Here is a 20,618-nt window from a genome sequence, read left to right on the forward strand (position 1 = left end):
CACCATCCACATAATTAAAAAAATACCACAGAACACATAATACTCTCTCAATTTTCACTAAGGCACATCTTTCTTGACTCTGGCTTTGGATTGGCCTTCTTTTAATTTGCAAAGACTGCAGAAAGGCATTCTGTGGGTGTAGTGGTATTTACATGGCCGAGTCCTGACTCTGAGATGGGACTGTATGACCACTATTGCTTCAAGATGGTGGATTCAGGTAAATATGATGAACATATTAGTGATGTGTGACTAATGACATGCTTTTATCTGACAAACCTTGAAGAGAAACAAGAACAATGACCGCATAATACAGCCTTACTGCACTGTTATTACAATGCAATCACTTCTTTGTTATGACTTTGTTCGCCTGTTTTCACACATGTTGTGGTGAACATATGATCTGACCACAGATACTGAAGACTTGCTACTTGCTTTCTCCACCTCAGCCTCCACCATAATGGCCATCGATATCAGTTGATTCTTGCCCAGTGTTTTTCTTCATGTCTGCCCCTACGGTAAAAATCAGTGAATGGGACATACTTCCAGGCTTTTTTAATTTTTTTGGTTTCCCAGAATAAGCAGATATTGTCCCAGAATAAGCAGATATTGTACAGTGGTGAGAGATAGCATGTAAAAGTACAACCAAGATAAAGAGCCTGTCTGTCTAAAAGGGCTGCCCAAATGTACAAGAAAACACAACAGAGTGAAATTTATTCTGTTAATCCAATGTCAAAATACTACATGACAATCAATGACACATCACAGGTTTGAATCACACCCATTTTCATCACCTCTAATCCAAAGAGACTTGATAACATAATTATTTTTTTTAATTTGTTTACATGCATGATTTGATCTTGGGTTAGAGCATTCACCAACACAGACATCAATGATAATGTTGATCCTGATGTGCTCTGACCTTCCAGGGTCACTGACCATGTCCTTGGTTGTCACTCACTGTTATAGCATCCAGTTTTTGGAAGGGGAAAAAATCTGACTGGATGAGCTGCACACAGTCATTAACAATAATGAACTGTGGCACTCTCACAGAATGTTAATGGAACATGTTAGTGTCCTGTTAAATTAATGCTCAGATTAGTAGGCAGCAGGCTTAGCTGTTACTAGCCTATAAAAGCAAAACAACAGTCAAATTCTGTATATCTATATAAAAGTGTCAATGAAGTCCAGTCACAAACTCTTTCAGTTGGGTTACACCCTGAGTGATGGAAACAAAGAAAATAAATGCTGACAGCTTGAAAGGTCATCACTGGTTTTTGTGAGCTTCTTGGATTGTTTTATGGATAACAGATACTAAACTTTGACTGTGACTGTGTTTGCTTAGAAACAATGCCAACAATTAACTGTTAGCAGGAGTGATTATGACTCCTAGTGTGACAAATGTTTCTTACTCATATTCATCTCCATATGTGTACTTGCTTATGTGTGTGCATGTGAAACTGGGTAAAACTGTGCTGGCTAAAGAATAGAGGATTAGGATCTGCTGTAAGTCACAGAGGTCAGGATTTTATCAACTGTCCTTGAGTCGACAAATTAGAACAGTTGGAGGAGGATTAGCTTTAACGCAAACATCATGCAGGATCACAACTGTCTGAGGTCGACTACAAAGCTATTTTAAAAGTCTGTCCCAATTTACAACATAAGAAATCAGTAGGGTTTATACAACTGTGTGTTCTGGCTCTTTTGATACATTTCGAGGTTGAAAGTATTTCCAAAAAAATCATTAAACTTTCTTTCCTGCCTCAACTGCATCTTACTTCTAGTTCTGACAAGTTCATTTGATACATTTCTGACAGCAAAGCAAAATAAAAGTTCAGGTGGGGAAAATAATTTGTCATTCAACACTGAAAAAAAAAACAAAGCACCAAAAATAAAGCAGCTCTCACTGCACAGGAAACTGTCATTTTCTGTTACACAAGCCAGCAGTAATCAAAAATAGACGGCAGGATGTTGTTCTTGTACTACTACGCTCATATCCAGTGACAACTTTTTTCCACTTCCACCAGACTGGAGGGAGAAGCGTTCATAAACTAGGGGTGAAAATTTCTAATAGCCACTCCTCTCTGCTTAAATAGGAATGGTCCTGGAAAACCCCATTGCTACAAAACAGGCCAAAGAGGCTGAGAGGATATTAGAGGAGACCTCCATTTGATGTGACAGAGACCTTTGTGTGGGTGGAGAGAGCAGCAGGGAGGCGGGCAGGAACCAATGGAAGAGGGAAGTCATCCTGAATGTGCACCAGTGCCTCTGCTTCAGCCTTGTTGCCTAGCGAACCAAAATATTTACTCTTCACCCAAAACTGCACTGGATTTTTTTTTCACATTCTGGAAAATGAAAACAATGAGGCTTATCAATCTAAATTAATTGTGGAGACTCCTGCCAACCATGATCATAGAGAGATCCTGCTTGTCTGGAATGTTGATCTTGTGATACACTGGAGTAGCGTAAACATTTAAAACCATGATGGCAAAAGTAAAAGGCAGGTTTAAAGAGTGTTTGTAAGTGAGAATGACTGCGTATATAAGTCTGTCGATCTATATCCCCACATAAGAAACCAAACAGGGGTTGTATTTTTCTGTCATCACAACTGTATGCTGGTTGCCATGGTGAGTCGCACAGCAACATCTGGGTGGCCACAGGGTGTTTTGTTTGCATTCAAGCCCACTACGCTACAGCCTGCGTGGCAATGGCACAGTCTGGTGTGGCACAGCTCTGTTTTGTGGTGTGTCAACAGGGGAACGGGTTTAATTTCCCGGGCAGAGCCGCTGTCTGCCGGCCCTGTGTCATGCCCGCAGATGCTCATTCCAGCTGGAGGGGATTACTAAAGACATGTACCAGCCTGGAAGAACACTGAGGCTGCTGTGGACGAGTATGAGGGAAGGGAAGAACCACACCTAGAAATATGACAGAGCCACTCTGGCAGAGAGCTGATGTAAGGAAGCAGCTGGAATAGAGTGGACATGCATGGATATACAGTAGGAAAGAGAAAGACACATACTTACACACAAGGACCTTAAATACTGTATTTATTACAATCCTCCTCTTCCCAGTATATGTCCTCTTGGGAAGAGGAGGATTGTTATAAATACAGCATTTAACGTCCTTGTATGTCAGTATATGTTTTTACACAAGATTTTATTGCAGAAGCACTTCATGGAGAATTATTTGTCAACTCCTGCAAAAAGACTGGCCTAGTGTTAATGTTGCAAGATGCTGACTTTTCAAAATCACTTTAATTTTTTTTGATATTCCATCCTGATGAAGGCAAAAGTGGCAAAAACACTTAATGAACAAAACATGACGAACTGGAGAAGAGTTGGGTCACGTGTTTAAATTTGGATGGACTTTTGGGTGCACTGAAACTCATGCTGGTTTGCACCTTTCTATATGTGCATTCTCAAAGTAAGAACTTGTTGAAGACCACTTTTAACCCAACAGGCAGTGAACATTTGATGCTAAGAACATATAAATTAATGATATTCTGATGAGAGTATCAGCCCATTTCCACATTACCGCCATTATGCCTGATGATGGTGGGTGTGTCAAAATACAGAAATAGAGTTTTCATTCCATTCATTTATAATTCATGAGATCTGCAGTCTGTAATTGCTTCTGTACATAGTAGTTTTCATTATTACAGGTGGAGTCCGCCCCACCCGCATTGGATTTAAATACAGGAAAATATTCATGTACAGACCGAACGTGAATAATCTGTGCTGTTGTAATTAAATCATAAGTTCAGTATCACTAATAACACTGTTGACTGTGTTCTGTGTGCATACTTCTGCAGTATTTCTGAGTAGCCATTGATGGTATATTTGCCGCCCCCAGTGGTTGATACATGTATAATTTCAAACAGAACTCAGACCAGTATAATTAAGGCCATTTTCGAACCAGCATTTTTTTAGTCTGGTTGAAATAGGCTGTTGTTCATTTTCTATTTGTTACAATTGGTTTGAACAGATCAGATCTTAACTGAGGAAATGGTCTTGTCATGGTCACAATTGAATTATGAATGGATTGACCTCGATATGACCCAACTACAAAGCATACTCTGCAAGATTAAGGTAAATGGCTCCTTCAGCCAAGAGTGCTTTGAATACTTTGATGCAGATGAGTGAAATCATCAGTTTCCAGCATCTAGCCAGAGAATGAATGACCTGGAACACTGGACTGCCTTGCCTTGATTGATATTTGAACAGTCAGGAATTGCTTCAGGACCTCCTTCCTATGTTTACATTTTCACCAAAGGCACATCTAACCAAAGAGCAGAGTGAGCAGTTTTCACTTGGCTTTTAGGGATGCATTTAGGTTAGCTTGAATTTATACCTGTGTGAAAAGAAAGCAAACCAAGGGGAAAACATAGCAAGATTACCAATTTATCTGCTTATTCGGTTTGAAAACGCCCTAAAACACACTTGCCACAACCACAAGTAGGCAAAGGCCTCACCGCATTAACCAGGGATAAAATCTCAATGATTAACGAGTTTGTCACCCGTGTTACTAGTTTTTCCAAGACAATTTTTTTTGCCTCAGTATCAAACTACCAGAAAGTGAAAGATTGTATCTTGGTGAGTCTAGTGCTCTCAGATCATGCACCACTTATTCATTTTGCCTGGGGGGATGGGTGCTATTTGACACATAAAATAATAGCTTCCTTAGGTCAAACCCCCCAAAAATCTACCATAAAAGCAGGCGAAGAAAGGAAAAAGGGGATTGTTAAATTAAAATTTCCATCCCAATAATGACTGTGAAACATGCATTGGAAAATCTTGCCCCACTTTAGCATATTATAAAGACATGCCCTACTTTAAAAAATAATGTCATTAAGAGACCCAGAATACAGACACAGAATACATGATACAGGCCAAAGCTACCATGGTCTTCACCCCTGTGGTGTAATAGCAACTGAGGAGACGAGACAAAGGCTGTGTCTCCCACAGCCGAGCAACACACCCCTGACTGCAGGCTGAGCTGCAACAATGAAAACTGGCAGGCATTTCAGACTCACACACACACATATGGAGAGCGAGAGGGAGACAGGGAGAGGCAGTGGGCTGCTAGTTTTTCTGCAATTGTAACACACACCAAGACCCAGCTGGCTCATAGTGTAACACCAGCCTGCCCCGAATTCAACCTTTAACAGAGTCTCAGTCTTTCTCCTTCTTGTGATGCAGAAATAGAGGCACCCCTTCACAAGGCCGGCTTATCACAGCTCATCACAAATGGGCGTGTATTCCCCCCACCCCCCCACCCCCCTCCTTTCCTCCTCTCACTCTCCTCTGCACCAGCCTGCAACACGAACAGTGCAGTGGCCCATGTCTGCAGGAGACAGGTTTCATTTTTAACAGTAAAAAGAATAAAACTTTCTGTGGAAATATTGAGGTCATGTGCAAGAATAGTGAATTATTTTACGCCATACTTACTTTTCTGCAAATATTTGAAGAGCCCCAGGAAAATGTGATAAGGTTGTAGTAATGTCACTAAAACACTGTGCATCAAAATGGCACCAAAAGCTCACTGAATTGGGGATTAACATCGGTTTTCAATAGGCTGCCATCAGAGTGATCAATTAGGCCTGAAATAATCTCCATAAAAAAGAAAGGGCTGGGAAGATTCTTGTCAAAATGGTTAAAATATGTTTTCATTGTGGAAAACATCTTTTTTTTTTTTTTTATAATAATACAGGGAAACTGCAGGGGCAATTCATTGTCTCTAATGCACATGGATGCAATATTATAATAATTTTCTATGAGAGATCATTTAAAATCTATCAGTAAGTAAAGATCTTGTCAGCATAAACTGACAGATATGCACACCAGACAGCAGAAACACTACAGTGCTTATTATATGGGCGAGCCGGCTCGTCACATGCATGGTTCGCCTCAACAAAGAAGATGCAGGACACCTTTAAGAAAACGCCTTATCTCCCTGCCTGTCTGTCACTATGTCATGCCATTTCATCGTGCGTATTTTTTCCAGCGGCTTCCTGCAGGATGAAGTCTCACAATAGACCTAAGAATTACAATCCCTGCTGGTGCACGTTAAGGATCCACAGCAGAGCCAGCGTATAACACTGATAATGCAGTGATTTGCAAAAGCAGGCGTAAGAGTTCCCACAGCCAATGAAGCGTAAATAACCCTTTTTTTTACTCACTGTGATCTTTGGGATGTTCTTTTTTCCTTGATAAGACATTTTTCGTTCGATTCCACCTTTCAAACAAGATTTAATAAACGGTATTCCCTCTTTACGGATGCTGCAGCGGCCCTCTTCTGGATGAGAGCTTCAGGGAATGGTCGCCCCTCTGTCAGTGCGATGTGTAAGTGCCTCGCAGACTGTTATAGGAGCGTCAATGGTCCAGTCAGCCGACCGGCCCCTCCCTCAATAGGCTCAATTGGAAAGAAACAGCGTCGCAATCTTTCCACCGGAGGGCGCAGTGGAGCAGCTGCTGAGCCAGACTGCAGCCCCCAGCCATCAACCAGTTGTCTGCATAACTAGGGTGTCACAGATTTTTCTTTGCACATACACAACATATATCAGATATGTCGTAGTCATTGTTGACATATCAGATTTTTATTGCCTCATATTTAATTCACAATATCAAGTCATAGAGCCAGCATGACTGATTGATTTACTCATTCATTGATTGATTAGGATGGAAGGTATGACACTCCCTCTAATCCCTGCTTGATAGAAATTGCCATCATTAAATTAATTGTTGTAATTCTTCTTGTAAAAATTAGGTACTGACATTTATTCTGAGGGGCTATTTATAAAATTAACTTACTGACTAAGTAGTCTAAAGTTGTAAAGAGTTTCATGAAAAAAACACTGTAAAACATAATGAATGAAAGCAGGCCTATAGTTTACATTTTCTATGACCTTGTCATTTGCAAGTGCTTACATCATCAAATTTAAGTAATTTAAGCCATTTTAAACAACTTATTTTCTAAATTCATGAAAGTCTAATTAGGCGTACATGTGATCCTGGATACATTCAGCATCAAACATTTAGTTTAAATTAAAACATTATGTAGACAAATTACATCCAAGTGTAAATCTTTAAAAATTATTACCTACAGATTTTTGGTATTTTGTTTTTCTGAGCACAGAGGAGGGGGGGGGGGGATGAAGTAGCAGCTGTCACAGAGCCTGTCCACCACATTGCACACCCCACATGTCTACCCCCCACCCACCCACGCACACACACACACCCACGCACACACACACACCCACACACAGAGGGAAAGACACTCTCCCTCTCTCTGCATGTCCCCACCCAGCCATGTGTCTCTATTGTTTGGACCTAAAGTGAATCCCCCTCCACTCCACCAGTTTTCTCCACTCCCTCCTTAGCACTAATGCACCCATAATTAGGTTCTGAGAATAACATGCATGTAAGAGTGGGCACATGACTGAGGGTGTGCCTGTTTACATGTGTCCATACTGCTATTATAAACTGGAAAATTGTACTTTCATTTGGTTTCAAGAAAGATATTAATGTATGGCATGCAACATATGAAGTGTAAGGTTTAAAGATTTTATGACAAATTAGTAAACCATATCTCTCTTATTCGTTTAGAATTGTTAGAATAGCTGTATGAGTTATTATATATTTATCAAAAAATAATTGAGATTAGTATGATTTTTAGAATATCTCAACATGCAAGATGTAGATTTTGTTTAGATCTTTCCCTTAAAACAAAACAAAATGTCTTTGTATTGTAGTCTGCAATCACATACTGCATATATCAGGAGGATATACCCTTTAATGATTCATATTTTTGGTATAAATTAATAGCCACAGATAGTTTTTTCTCCTGCTTTTGGCATCTAGAGGACACAGCTTCTGCATGCTGACATATCCTTTCATGGCAGTGAAGCAGTAAGGCATTACCTCAGCATTCCCAGGCCTTAGAGAATGCATCAACAACACACTTCAAGTTTGCAGGCCTGCAACCTCTGCAGTACACATTAACCAGCTGACACTGACAGACATACAAGGGCAAGACAGATCAGGGATGCAGAAAGCACTCTGTCACGCCATCAAAGCTGCACCGGCAGATGTGGTACCTTGGTGGCCCCAAATGACACAAAGAGGTAACTGCAAAAATACCTACTGTAACACCGGGGAATCTTACTCTCACTGCTGTTTCTTGAAGTAAACTTCTTGCTTAAGGGATTTAACCAAATTCTTTTGGGTGAAAAATGGAACGCACACACCTGACATTAAAATAAAGTGCATTTGTGTATATAGGGAACATTTGCAGGGACTTAAAAGGACAGCAGTTTGGAAAAGTTGGGTAACTTGCAAGAGACAGACAAAAATAATGGTAAAAATGATCCTGACGTCCCTAGTATGGGTCAAACACCAAAAACATTGGATCTACCATACCTGTATCTCATAATGCAATTCTCTGGACAACATGCTTAGTTGTCTTAAAGGCCAACTGAGAAAAAAGGCCTTTTTTCAGCTTGTATGAATGTCTTTATTTGACATTATATATTTACTTTTATCAGTATAAATAGATATAAAACTGATTTCACATGCTGAATGGTACTAACCATGACAAGTATACTGACCTTTATGTGTAAAATTGGTGGAGTACCTCTTTAATTTCTGGACATTGGTGCTTTTTTTCCTCTTTATGTGTCATTCTGTGAATCTGGATTATACTAAAATAATCTACTGCAGCATGAATTATCTGTTTTTATAATTTACTTGTGGCTTACATGCATGCACTATGTAGATGTGTGCATATTGACAAGAGTAAAATAAGGCGTGGGTATATAATGTATGTGTAGTTAAGTGTGTAAAGTGCTTCTCCCAATCTGATTGCCACCCTGCAGGACAACAAAGAGGGGAGTCCTTCCCCAAATCAGCTCCCCTGGACATCTGGCCAACCACTCCCCATTCTTCACTCCACTACAGTAGCTGATCACACTAATTATCACCAGACAGGAAATAATCCATCAGAGCTATAATAATGATTTATATCCTTTGTTTGACTGTGACATAAACACAATCTGAAGGGTTAAGGTCATCTCAGTGCAAAAATGCATTGTTTTTTCTTATTGAATATTGTGACTATTTTACGATGCATCCACTATGCATCCACCCTAATCATTAAAGGGCTACAACAATGATTTTTATCTGTTATATTTATCAATAGTTTCCATAAAGGGGTTCTTGCTAAGCCACACTAGCATCCGCAATGTACTAGACAATGTCAGAGGAGTAAGCATGTTTTGTCTCAACTGTCAGTCTGATTTCCTCAAACAGCTTACAAAGAAAGCACACACGCAGACACACACACACACACACACACACACACACACACACACACACACACACACAAACACATAGAGCCTACTCCCTTTATTTCTGCTGAATCATCCGGTCATTTTGAAGGTGTAGTGTTGCAGTTCAGTCTCAGGCCACAAGGGGGAAAACTGGCTGTCTGCCACACTGAAGATGTCCACTTTGTCCACACTCATCCTCAGAGGAAACACTTTAACATGTGCAGTAATAGAATGTGACAGTAAAAACTGTAAAAGGCAGGATACAATTTACATTTAGAATTCAGGAGATATATATTGAATATTATTATAAGGGTGATGGAGTGTATAAATTCAAATACAGATGAGTTAGCAGTGCAGCGTGCAGCAGTCACACTGTGAATCTGTACCAGCACCAGTGTTAAAATAAACCTACACTTTATGGTTTCAGTCCTGATGTAGTAATTGGACAATGAGTTAATGATAGGAGACTAGGGAGAAAGTCCCCAGCTGAACAGACAGTTTTAGTTTTTTTGCCATTTGTGTATACTTCATCATGTCATTTTATTAAAGGTTGCCTATGCCTTTAAAAAAACAACTATTTAAGCCATGTAAACATTAAGTGGGTCTTTCATTATAGGATATAAACAGTATACAAGAGTTTAGAGAATAATTCAATAAATGAAGTGATATTATATGGGTTAGGGATTTAGCTGCCAAAATCATTGAATACCCGTATCCATAGCAGTGCTGAGTAGGTTTCTCAGAAGAAATAAACAGGAAGATTTGCTTTCCAAAGAAATCCAAGACGAACAAGATGTTGTTTCCTAATAAAATCTTACTAAAAGTGATCCAACAATTTAACAACAAGACCAGAAAGAAGAGACACATTTTCACAGATCACCCCTTTGAATATATGACACTGGTAACTACAGTATAGTATCCGCTACAACAGAACAAACCATTTTGTAGTGTCTGCTTACTCCAAACTAGAGTTGACGTCAGGTTGATGAAGCTTTATGCCTTTAAGCAGGCAATTACATTTTATTGGATTCTATTGGACTGTAATCTATGACATATTGCATTACATCATATCATTAAATAATGTTTAGCCCCGTCCGGTTTCTCATAAAAATCAATTTGCCTCTATTGTGTGTTGTGTGATAATGTCTGTGTATGCAAATACATGATCAGCCCTGAAATGGTTAACTTGTAAACATCCTCCCTTTGTCTAATGGCTTCTTTCTTCTCGGAGCCAAAATTGTGTGTGTGTCTGTGTGTGTGTATGCATATGTGTGTGTGATCCAGAGAGAGGGAGGAATATGAATCATTGTTTTTGCTGGCCAGAGAATGATCTCATTCTGACACCAGATGAACCAACTTTCCTGCTCAAAACAAGTGTCATTTAACAGTGGAAGTAGCAAACAAATAATTATAATAATAATAATAATGATAATACTAAAAAAGAAAAAAAAACATGGGTGCAATAAACTTCAGGATACATCATAAAGTTTTTGCCTTTGTCATTATTGTTCTAATGACAGCATTTGGTTGTTGGAAGATGACATAGACTAAAGATTTGTTTCACTGTGCTCTGTTTCTATGGTGTGGAAACCTTCAAACCCATCCTCTCTGTTTCTCTCTCTCTACATGGTGCCACATGTTGCTCTTTGAGGAAACTTGTGATGGCATAGCTTTCCTTAAATATGCCATTGACTTTATCATGATGAATTTTGAATGAATTTTTCATCATTCAGTATAAATAATGAAAAAGTGGTACGATAATGGGCCTCTTATGATTGACACTAGGCCTCGCATTGCTTCCACTGCTCGTATTATAAGAAGCACACCCTAGCAACCACGCAGTTTCCTCTATGCAGCTACAGCCACCATAACAATGAGCTCATTTGCAATAGTAACTAGATAGCAACCATATAAAATCTCTAGACACTGTCCTAAAAACATCCACCAAGAACTCCATAGTAACCTGTGTGCAACCACTTAGTAATCCACACACCCAGAGCACTCCATCAACCATAGCAACCACTCAGAGTACCCCTAGCAACCACCCTAAACATGCTAGAAACCTCTCATTCGTCTATCCCATTTAGTCTTGTTGAATTTGATGTGTGTTACATTTCTAAAATGTGTGGCTTAAGACCCTATCACTAATTTGGTTTCTGTCAACTAATGTAGTGATTAAATTTTGATTAAATATATGCAAAAATAGAAAATCAATGTGTTAGTAAATGAGCAGGCAAAACCTGTTGCTTTTTCCCTGTAAAATTGTACTGTACCATCACAGTCTGTTGTGTCTGCAGTCGCCTAGACCTGCAGCAATGAAAGAACTTTTCATATGTCCAGCCTTGAGTCATGCTCTGCGGCCATGTTCTCTTGTGTCTTTTTTCACATTTATTTGTCTTGACACACATATTTGTCCTGCAGTATTCCTCAAAGGTTTAAAAATCATACTTGCCAAACAAATGTCCATAAAGGTTTACTGTGAATGGTAAGTCAAAGTGGCCTCAAATTTGGTATGCAATCTGTTTGTGTATTTCCTCCATATATGCTTTTAAGACTAATTTTATGTTTTGCTAAATTAAATTTTCCAATAAAATTGTAACTCCACTCATGGCTATTCAATCACTATTTCACAATTTGCTTTATGCTCTTTGGGTCCAATGACTGTACAATATATTAATTACATGTAAAGTTAATGTATCTCTTCTCCAATGCTTTTAAATTCTCTCTGTAATGTCTTTAGTTAATTTCTTTCAGTTATTTTACAGTATATAGGAAAGTGACAAAATGACTCACACAATCAACAATTTAAACTCACATCCACATTTTCAGCTCCCAAATGCACATGGCATAAATTTTGAATAAGTGGGTGAAGGACAGCTTTTACATTTTATTCAAGTGTGACCCATGGCTTGACAGCATCACTGTCAATAAAGACATTCATGAGTCAGTTAATTGTACTCATTATTTGCAATTGCAAAATGTTATTTGCCTGTATAATGTGCCTCTTCATCTCACAAAGCTTGTTTCATCATTGAATATTATTGTCTTATAATAACAATGAAATATTTAGTTACTTTAAACAATAAAGTAATAAAAAGTGTAACAAGCTCAACAGTGACACACACTGTAGAAAATACTCCTGTCATTCATACATGCTGCAGCTCACATTGCCAGTCACGCAAAAGTTAGTCTTCTTACATTTTCGTCTCCCAGGTTCTGCAACACTTCTTTACCGCTGCTGGCCCTGACAGCCACTTGGGGTGAGTCGAAACCTCCTCGCCTGTTCGGAGCTGGACTTTTCAAGGCGCTCCTGTTGTCACTCGCCGGGCTCCTCGCCTCAAGACCGGTCTCCCGTTTTGCTGTCCTCGGGGTGCGGGAGCCCCTCTGCCCGACGCTCAGTGCATCAAAGTCTATGGTTTTACTTTCAAATGCTCCCTCCACGCTGCAAAACAAGCCACCGTATTTCTGCCGGGGCACCTGGTCGGCCGTGCCGGGTCGGGCGAGATAAACCGGCAGGTCGTCCTCTGCCTGGTCCCAGTTTCCCCTACGCTCTGCCATGGTGGAGCCCTGCAAGAGTGACCGAGGAAGAAGTGAAACTAGTGCTGTAGTGGTGTGTGCTGGTTTGTGTGTGTGTGGCACTGTGGGATTGCCAGAGCAGACAGGCAGGCAGGAGTTCAGTTAAAGCCAGAGGTGGCACTGTAGTGGTGGCTGATGCATGGCCAGGTGGCATATGATTTTCCCTCAGATTGTAATATACATAGGTCATGAGTGTTTGAGTTGTGGTTTTGATTAGTCATTGGAAACACAAATACACTGCAGAAGAGGGACCAAGGAACCCACAAATTTAATGTGGAAATATATGGTTAAAGGATGCATGTCTCTATTTATTTAAACTTACACTGTGAAACTCGGATATGTTTCGTTTTTTAACAACCTTTCCTTTCTGAAGCAGAATTTTAAATGAGTTAAGAGTCAAAATAGATATGTTCACACTTGAAGATGCCAAGATTCAGCAGTTTTAATGGTCAGTGCACTAATATTTTGGCCACAGGTGTGCTTTCAGCAGGAGGCAGGAGCTGTCCTCTCTGTCGCTGTCCTTTCAGCACCACTTAAGACATTTGATAATGTGCGTACACCTGCGGTCCCCGTTCAAACCCCTTGGCTAGGCTGAAACACTCCGACTCCAAGTGTAGTCCAAAGCTAATGTTTTTCCTCAAGTGCCTGTTTGGTTTGCCTTCAAACGCCTGCACCCCCGGGGTGATTACTTGCGCCAGCACAAATGAGACAGGGTCGTGTCAGCAGCGCGGGAGACAAGCGGCTTTCAGGCAGCAGGTCCTCAAACTGAGGGACTGCTGAGTCGAGAGGGCAGGAATGCAATTATGTAACGACCACATATATCAGCTTGTTTCAAAAGTTGGAGTGGAGGTCAGGTCGAAATTGTTTTATAGGACTCATCCTCTTCTTATTTTTCCTCCAGAAACATACCATACTAACTTTTTCAGATAGTACTGACAAAGCTAACAACAAGGGCTGGACAATATATCTATATTGTTGTAACATATAACTAGATATCGTCCTAATGATCCTATCATCATATCATCATATGACATATGTGTCTTTCCCTGATTTTAAAGGCGACATTACAGTAAAGTGATATCATTTTCTGAACTTACCATACTGCTCTATAGCTGTTCTATTATTTCCCTTTACTTACTTTGTAATATATCAAAATTACTTGAATTAATCTCATACTTCAGAATTTAAATTATTACTCAATACCTGTCTTATCTGCTACTGATATTAATTAAAAGTGGAAAGAGTAATAGCAGGTCAATAACAGTTTATCTGGTACCCTGTAAGGATGTCTTTGATATCACTGTGAGGTGAAAGGTTTCATCAGTCGGATTAGAAATAACGCGGCTGCCTCAGAAATCCCACTGAACTGCTAAGCATGTGGGAGAGAAAGAGAAAGAGCACAAAGAGACTGAGAAAGAGCCCCAAGGTCAGTTACACTGTAGGCTACAGTGAAATCAGACAGGGCACATGTTCAGGTCTCATCTGACAGGTTGTCATCACTGAAATGAAACCTTGGCTGGTTTTCTGGCAGAGGGCCACTTCACAGGACACTGCAGTCATGTCCAGTGTTTTCCTACATTGCACACTCTTGCAGAAGTTTTGCAACCAAACTTTAACTTTAAAATGCATAAGTCTGACATCTAACTTGCAAAAATAACCTGGTTCCTGAAATATGCAGCATTTGAACATCCATTTCAAAGTGCAAATATGTACAATGTATACAAGCATGATGGAAATTGTAATGCTAGAAATGAATGTAGTATTGCAGATTACAAAACTGAAAATCAGATAGTTGTATCTAGCCATGCACTTATATGTGTTTTGTCTTTAACAACAGCTGATATGTCTCATATATGCCAGTATCTTTTTACTGGCACTTGGAGGAAGCCATGGGTTAACATGCTTGGGAAGGGTAAAAAAGAATGATCAAGCACTAAATTCTGAAAAGGTGGCTTAGAGGATACTTTTTAGAGGACTGAAGCTAAGTAAAATATGATAAGTAGCTCTATTTCCACACATTCCTGCTTGAATACCACTGTCGCAGTTCCTGTGGCTCTGTTGGCATCAAGCGCAGCAAATTGTCAGGCCAGCAGAAATTTCCCCTCACATGAATGTGATTAAAGCATCAAGGTTTGTGGTGATGCCAAGAGCCCACTAACATTTCTTGCTTCGGTATTGCTATGGTGGCTTACTAAGGGGGGAAAAAACTAAAGAAAACTGACAACATTCTTTTGATTTACAGCAATGCAACAGCTTCCTGTTTGCCACACGTCGTTTACATGCTGACACCAACCAGTTCTGATGACCTGAAAAGAATTAAATGTTATGTGAGCGAACAAGGACAGCGCTCAAAGGCAGATGTTTGTCTTAAACTGTACCCTGTTTTACTGTGGTCGGGACAGAGTAGACTGGGAGGCAGTCTAGCCATCAGCTCACACTGTCTGGCTTGCAATGTCAGTAATGTCAGGATAGCTGCAAACCAAAATAACAAAGTTGTTTATTCAATTTGGAATAAACAACCTATAACAAGTTGTTTACTCCATCTGGGTGGAGCACTATTTTTTGTGCTTTAGTGTCAAAGTGAAACCCCTCTGATGACATAAAATTTTATTTAAATAGATAGTATTCTTCAACAAATGCACCTAGCAATAGCATAACATTTTAATAACATACTCAAACCTGTGATACCCACAACGCTCTGTCTGGCACTTGGTCAAGAAGACCACTAACAGGATATTGTTCCAACTTAATGAGGCTTTTAAAGCAATGACAGCAGCATTACTGGAACAAAGCAGGAGTCTATCCCCCATCTTACCATTAAAAATGGATGTAAGGTAGGCCAGCTAGTAAAATGAATGCTCCCCTTGCAACAATAGTTCCCATGTTGCCACTGGCTTACTGTAAGTGCATGCTCATTCAGGCATGATGGAAAGATGGCAGATAGGACAGAGTTTGGCAAATTCATGCCCACTGGTCTTCATGGAATTGGCACAAAAGGCCTTACGGCAAGCAAGACACTTTAGACAACTGGGTAAGTGGGCCACCGTTGCACAGGCAAGTCAGTGAGAGTTAATTCAAACCATAAAAGGCCTGGCAAATGGGTTCTTCATTTTTCTCAAAAAACTAAATACAGTGTGTGGTTAATTAAAAAAACTGCAACATGACCAGTTTTAGTCTGAACCTTTCCTGCATGTCCCGCCCCTCTGTCTCTCACCTTTTTAAATTTGTTTCTCTACAGTCCCCTATCAAAAAAGTTAATACCACAAAAATGCAGTTTTATTGTATATTGGAATCTGGGAAATATCAACTACTAACTGTTCCTTTATTACAGGAACATGAGGCAATAGAGCAGTGGCCCATAGTCACCAGCAGCAGTACACCTTTGGCAACAGCATAAAAAAAGACCACGGCTTGTGTGTAACACCAATATTTGGATGGTTATGTGAATGCCCTTTCTTACTAGTCACAGATTTACAATCGCAACACGTCACTAAATCAGTTTTATTCTTTTAAAAAGGGACTTGAGCACTGTGCATTGCGATTTGGAAATTTTGGAAATTCCTTGAATCCTTTGCTGACTAGTTGTGCTGAATCTTCATTGTCACTGGAGATGAAAACCAACAAGTCAATTGCCATTCTCAGTTTAATAGGAGTATGAGCCATGAAGTCAGTGTTGCTAAGCAGCTGAACAGAGCAGACTGGGCAGCTGCATCCGCCTGGCTGGTTTGGCTGCAGACCAGCTGCTGCTGAAACAAGGTTAAAGAGCCTCAGAGGACGTACTGTCAGACATTTCAATCTTATATCTTGTAGAGGGGGTATCATGTCATCAAGAATGTCCCATAATTAAAATATGGGCTTTCAAACATCTACTGTTTTCTGAGTTCAAATAGGTTTTTTTATGCTGGAAAAGCCTCACCAGTAAGTTTTCTGCAGAGAAAGCTCTTTCTGTTTCCACACAAGAAATACTGTATGTCATCATGGATTATGTGTTCAGGAATTGAGACATATGCAGAATTAGTCTAATTGTAGATTGCAGAGACAGAAAAAATAACATGCACTAACTCTTTTCATGTAGCCTTTTTTTCCATTTAAAACTTTATTTTCCCCTTTAAATAATTAGTTATAGAAGGCAGTGCACACTCTAACCTCTGAAAGTGACCTCTGTGTGGTTGGTGAGGGGAGGACAGATGGGATTGCTTTTATGACAGACATCATTTGGCAAAGCTGGTCTGAAATGAAGCAAAACCTGGCTGGACCCTTGTTCTTCTCTGGCTTGGCAGGGACAGTCACAACTGAAGTGAAAAGACAGACTGTTATCCTGGACTGACTCTGCTCTATGTCCTTTACAGCTGGTAAAAAAACAAAAAAAATAAATTTAAAAAAAGCCCACTGTTTAACAAGCTTGTGAGACAACTGTAACTTTCACTGCCTCAGTGCAGAGGTTTTACAGTATGATTCACATAATATACCACAAGTCTTAAACTTGCTCATAATACAAAGCAAATGTATAAAACACTTTAAAATATCACAGATAAATAATTTCATTAGCAATAAACATATTGTATGTGGTTATTGAAGAATATTATTGACGTGTAACAGCACAGGATGTACGCTAGCTTCCCTTGATATTTCTGTCCATTGATTATGAAGTGAAACATGTGCTGAGCAATACCAGCCACAGCTCAAAGCCTATTTCCTTCTCTCTGACATGAGAGCAATAAGTTAACATGCTCTATTAGAACTCCATTAAGCAGGACAACTCATAACAGCTGCTGATAGGAGTAAGCAATAAAGTGCAAACAATAGAATGGTGCATAATTTAAAATTAAATGTCATTAAACTAGATACACAGAGAAAAGACAGATTCATAACAGTGATAAAATAATGAAAGTTCATTCTTGACCTTGAAAACAGTAGTAGACAAAATAATCTTAGCACAAGGTCAAATAGCTATCCTGGAGCTTTTAAATCAACTGAATGCTCCAGGAAAATAATTCAGTTGTCAACTGTGAAAGAGCCCACTGAAAATAAATGAATGGAAATGATGAGAATGATGGAAACAGCAGCTGACAAAACAAATCAGTTCCCTGAGCACTTTGTATTGACTGAAAGCCCCAGGACAACTACCAAATGGACTGTGTGGTGAGTTGTTTGTCAATAAAAAAAAAAAAAAAACAAAGACAAATAAGGATAACATATAGGACTCGGGTAATGAGTATATGAAATTTCTTCATCTTCATAAATTTAAATAGTGTTTTAGTGTCAGTTTATCCCCCTAATTGGATATTCTGAAATCAAATTATGACAAAAAAAGAAATCAGGAAAAAACTGTCTTGTGGCAGACATTAATCTTTAACTTTGGATGCAGAGAAAGCTACTGAAGTAAGGAAGTGAAAACTGTGTGAAATTAGTGTGGAGTTGAGATGTAGAAAGTTGAGGTGGAGGAGTGGGAGGATTGGAAGATAATTAACATCAAAAGAACTATCAAGATGCTTTGAAATGCTCACCATCACCCCCCACCAAAAGATGTAAAAAGAAGACAATTTATCCTTCAAGGTCAAAGGCCATGATTTTTTTTATTTTTTTTTACAGCATTACTTGTTTTTCTGTTTATTTAATAATCTAGACGAAAGTAGGAGGGGTTAAATTCTTGTTGGAAGACAGACGGGGGAAAAGATTAAAAAAAAATTCCTCTGTGAAATAAAAACAAAAAATATATATACATTACATTACATGATAATATCAACCGCCTGAAAAAATAATTGTTAAAAAGGAACATACAAGCGAAAAGAGGGGAATAGTGCATTTAAGGCAACTGCTAGTTAGCTGAGTTTGCACAAAAATAGTCTGAGTCATTCCCCTTGGTAAGTTATAGTGAATGAAGTGGGTCGTAGTTTCCGTTGGCTACGTAATGTGATGCCAGAGAGAGAGAGGCTACTCTAGACCTGTGAATGGAGCCAGAGGGATGGCATGATGGCAGATAGAGTAGCTCAGGTACACAGGGAACAAACACGGTCAGCTAGTAAATATTGCAGGGATTCGGCAGAGTTAGTTTGACAGGAGAGAAGTAGAGCAGGTGTAGTGTTGCCTTAACTTTCTCCTGTTTCATTTGGTGGAAGTAAGAGCCTAAATAGTGTTTAGTAAAAGAGGGCCATTAGTATCAAAGAAGTTTTGGTTAGTAAAAAAGGAAGGGTAGAGAGAGATAACCTACAGTATACTTCAGAGAGAAGTGGGTGAAGCAGTGATGTTTCCTTTTCAGTCACAATAATTTAGTTTTTGCTCATTTTTTTGTGTGATAAGAAAGTAATGATGGAATAATTGCTAGATATGAATTTAAACCAATCGGGTATGTTGTAAGGTAGTCTGAAAATATTTACAAGTTTGTTAAAAGGTCATGTCACTTTAAAGGGTGAGTTGAAACTTGTTCAGGTGAAACCAGCACCCCCTGCTGGTAAACCAGAGCAACACAACAGAAAGTATAAAGAACATACTGTGGGTGACAAGGAGGGCAGACGGAGGAAAGGGAGGCAAATATTTTGTTATTCCACATTCATATTCCAACAATTTTTCAGTTATAATTTCCAAGGAAATAAAGTTCATCTTTGCAGCTGTCACCACAATAAACAAGAGCAATCTATACCCCATCTGAGTCATTCATAAACTGCCAAGTACATCAACTGTTCAAGCTGCTTCAGAGAGTTAAAAGAAAGTTGCAACTATTCACAGAAATAAAAAGGGGAAACTAGATGAAATCATTCAGACACATGTACATATCAACAAATGTGTATATATTACAGTACAGAATTGGGATGTTTTTTCAGTGGAAATCTTGGGACACAGTATTTGAGTGGTAGGAGCTGTAAAAAAGAAACCAAGGAAGAAAGAAAAGAAAAAACAAGAACACCAGAGAGTAAAGCTCTTGCAGTCTGCTGGCTTTTGAGAAAAATTAAAAAGCGGTTTGAAAATCCGTAAGTATTTCTGTGGAGATCCAGACTGAGTGGAGTTGGATCTGAGAGCTTCATTTCTCACTTGATCTTTTCTTCCTCTTTTTCACTCAAGTCTGTATCCAGTGAAGACGTGTCCTGTATTCCCTGTTCAGTTATCGTGTCTGTACACACCAGTCTCTGCAGAGTATTTCAGGTATTTCTCCAGGAGAGTCCTAGCAGTCTGTGTAAGGATCATTCTGGGAAAAGCGAGGGCAGGCCAGCCTGTAAGACACTATGTCCTGAGTGTTCCTTATTATAATCTGACCTGAGACCAGTCTGTTTAAACGGCCTCCGCACTCGTGGGCCCTGAGTTGGCTCGCTTCTATTCACTGAGAGGTTGCATTCACAAAGAACGTCCTTTCAGGTTTGGAAAGGAAGGAAGAGAAAAAGAAGAGAAGCTGTGGTCTGGCGGTTTGTTTGCCTCATTGTCTATGAGTTTTTCTGTCTGTTTATATTCCCACTGTGGCTAAATGGTGGTGAATGACATATTATTACCCTGCATGGCAGAGAGAACATTTCCCAAGCTTTGGTTTGGATTTGTCAAAGCATGTGTTTGTATGTGAGTGTGTCTGCATCTACATGCATCTGTATATGCATGCGTGTCTGTAAACTGTATGTACAGATACTGTAGGTGTGTGTGTGTCTGTGTCTATTGTGAGTGTCTTTCTAATTGTGTGTCATTGTTGCAGCTGTTTGGAGAGATGTTTAATGTCCAACACCGCTGTAAAAATATC

At 39.4% G+C, this 20,618-nt stretch overlaps 1 protein-coding gene across 1 annotated transcript in view; it reads right to left on the reverse strand.

Moving 5' to 3' along the window:
• The window catches only part of dpysl3 (dihydropyrimidinase like 3), a 36,001-nt gene extending 23,050 nt beyond the window's left edge, over nucleotides 1-12,951 (reverse strand). The window contains exon 1 of the mRNA XM_053331400.1: nucleotides 12,521-12,951. Coding sequence (XP_053187375.1) covers nucleotides 12,521-12,880 — 360 coding nt within the window. The 5' untranslated portion in view covers nucleotides 12,881-12,951. The remainder of the gene's footprint in view (nucleotides 1-12,520) is intronic.
• Between the last annotated feature and the right edge of the window lie 7,667 nt (nucleotides 12,952-20,618).

This window comes from Scomber japonicus, chromosome 13 (assembly GCF_027409825.1).
Source record: "Scomber japonicus isolate fScoJap1 chromosome 13, fScoJap1.pri, whole genome shotgun sequence".
In the NCBI taxonomy this organism is placed as follows: domain Eukaryota; kingdom Metazoa; phylum Chordata; class Actinopteri; order Scombriformes; family Scombridae; genus Scomber; species Scomber japonicus.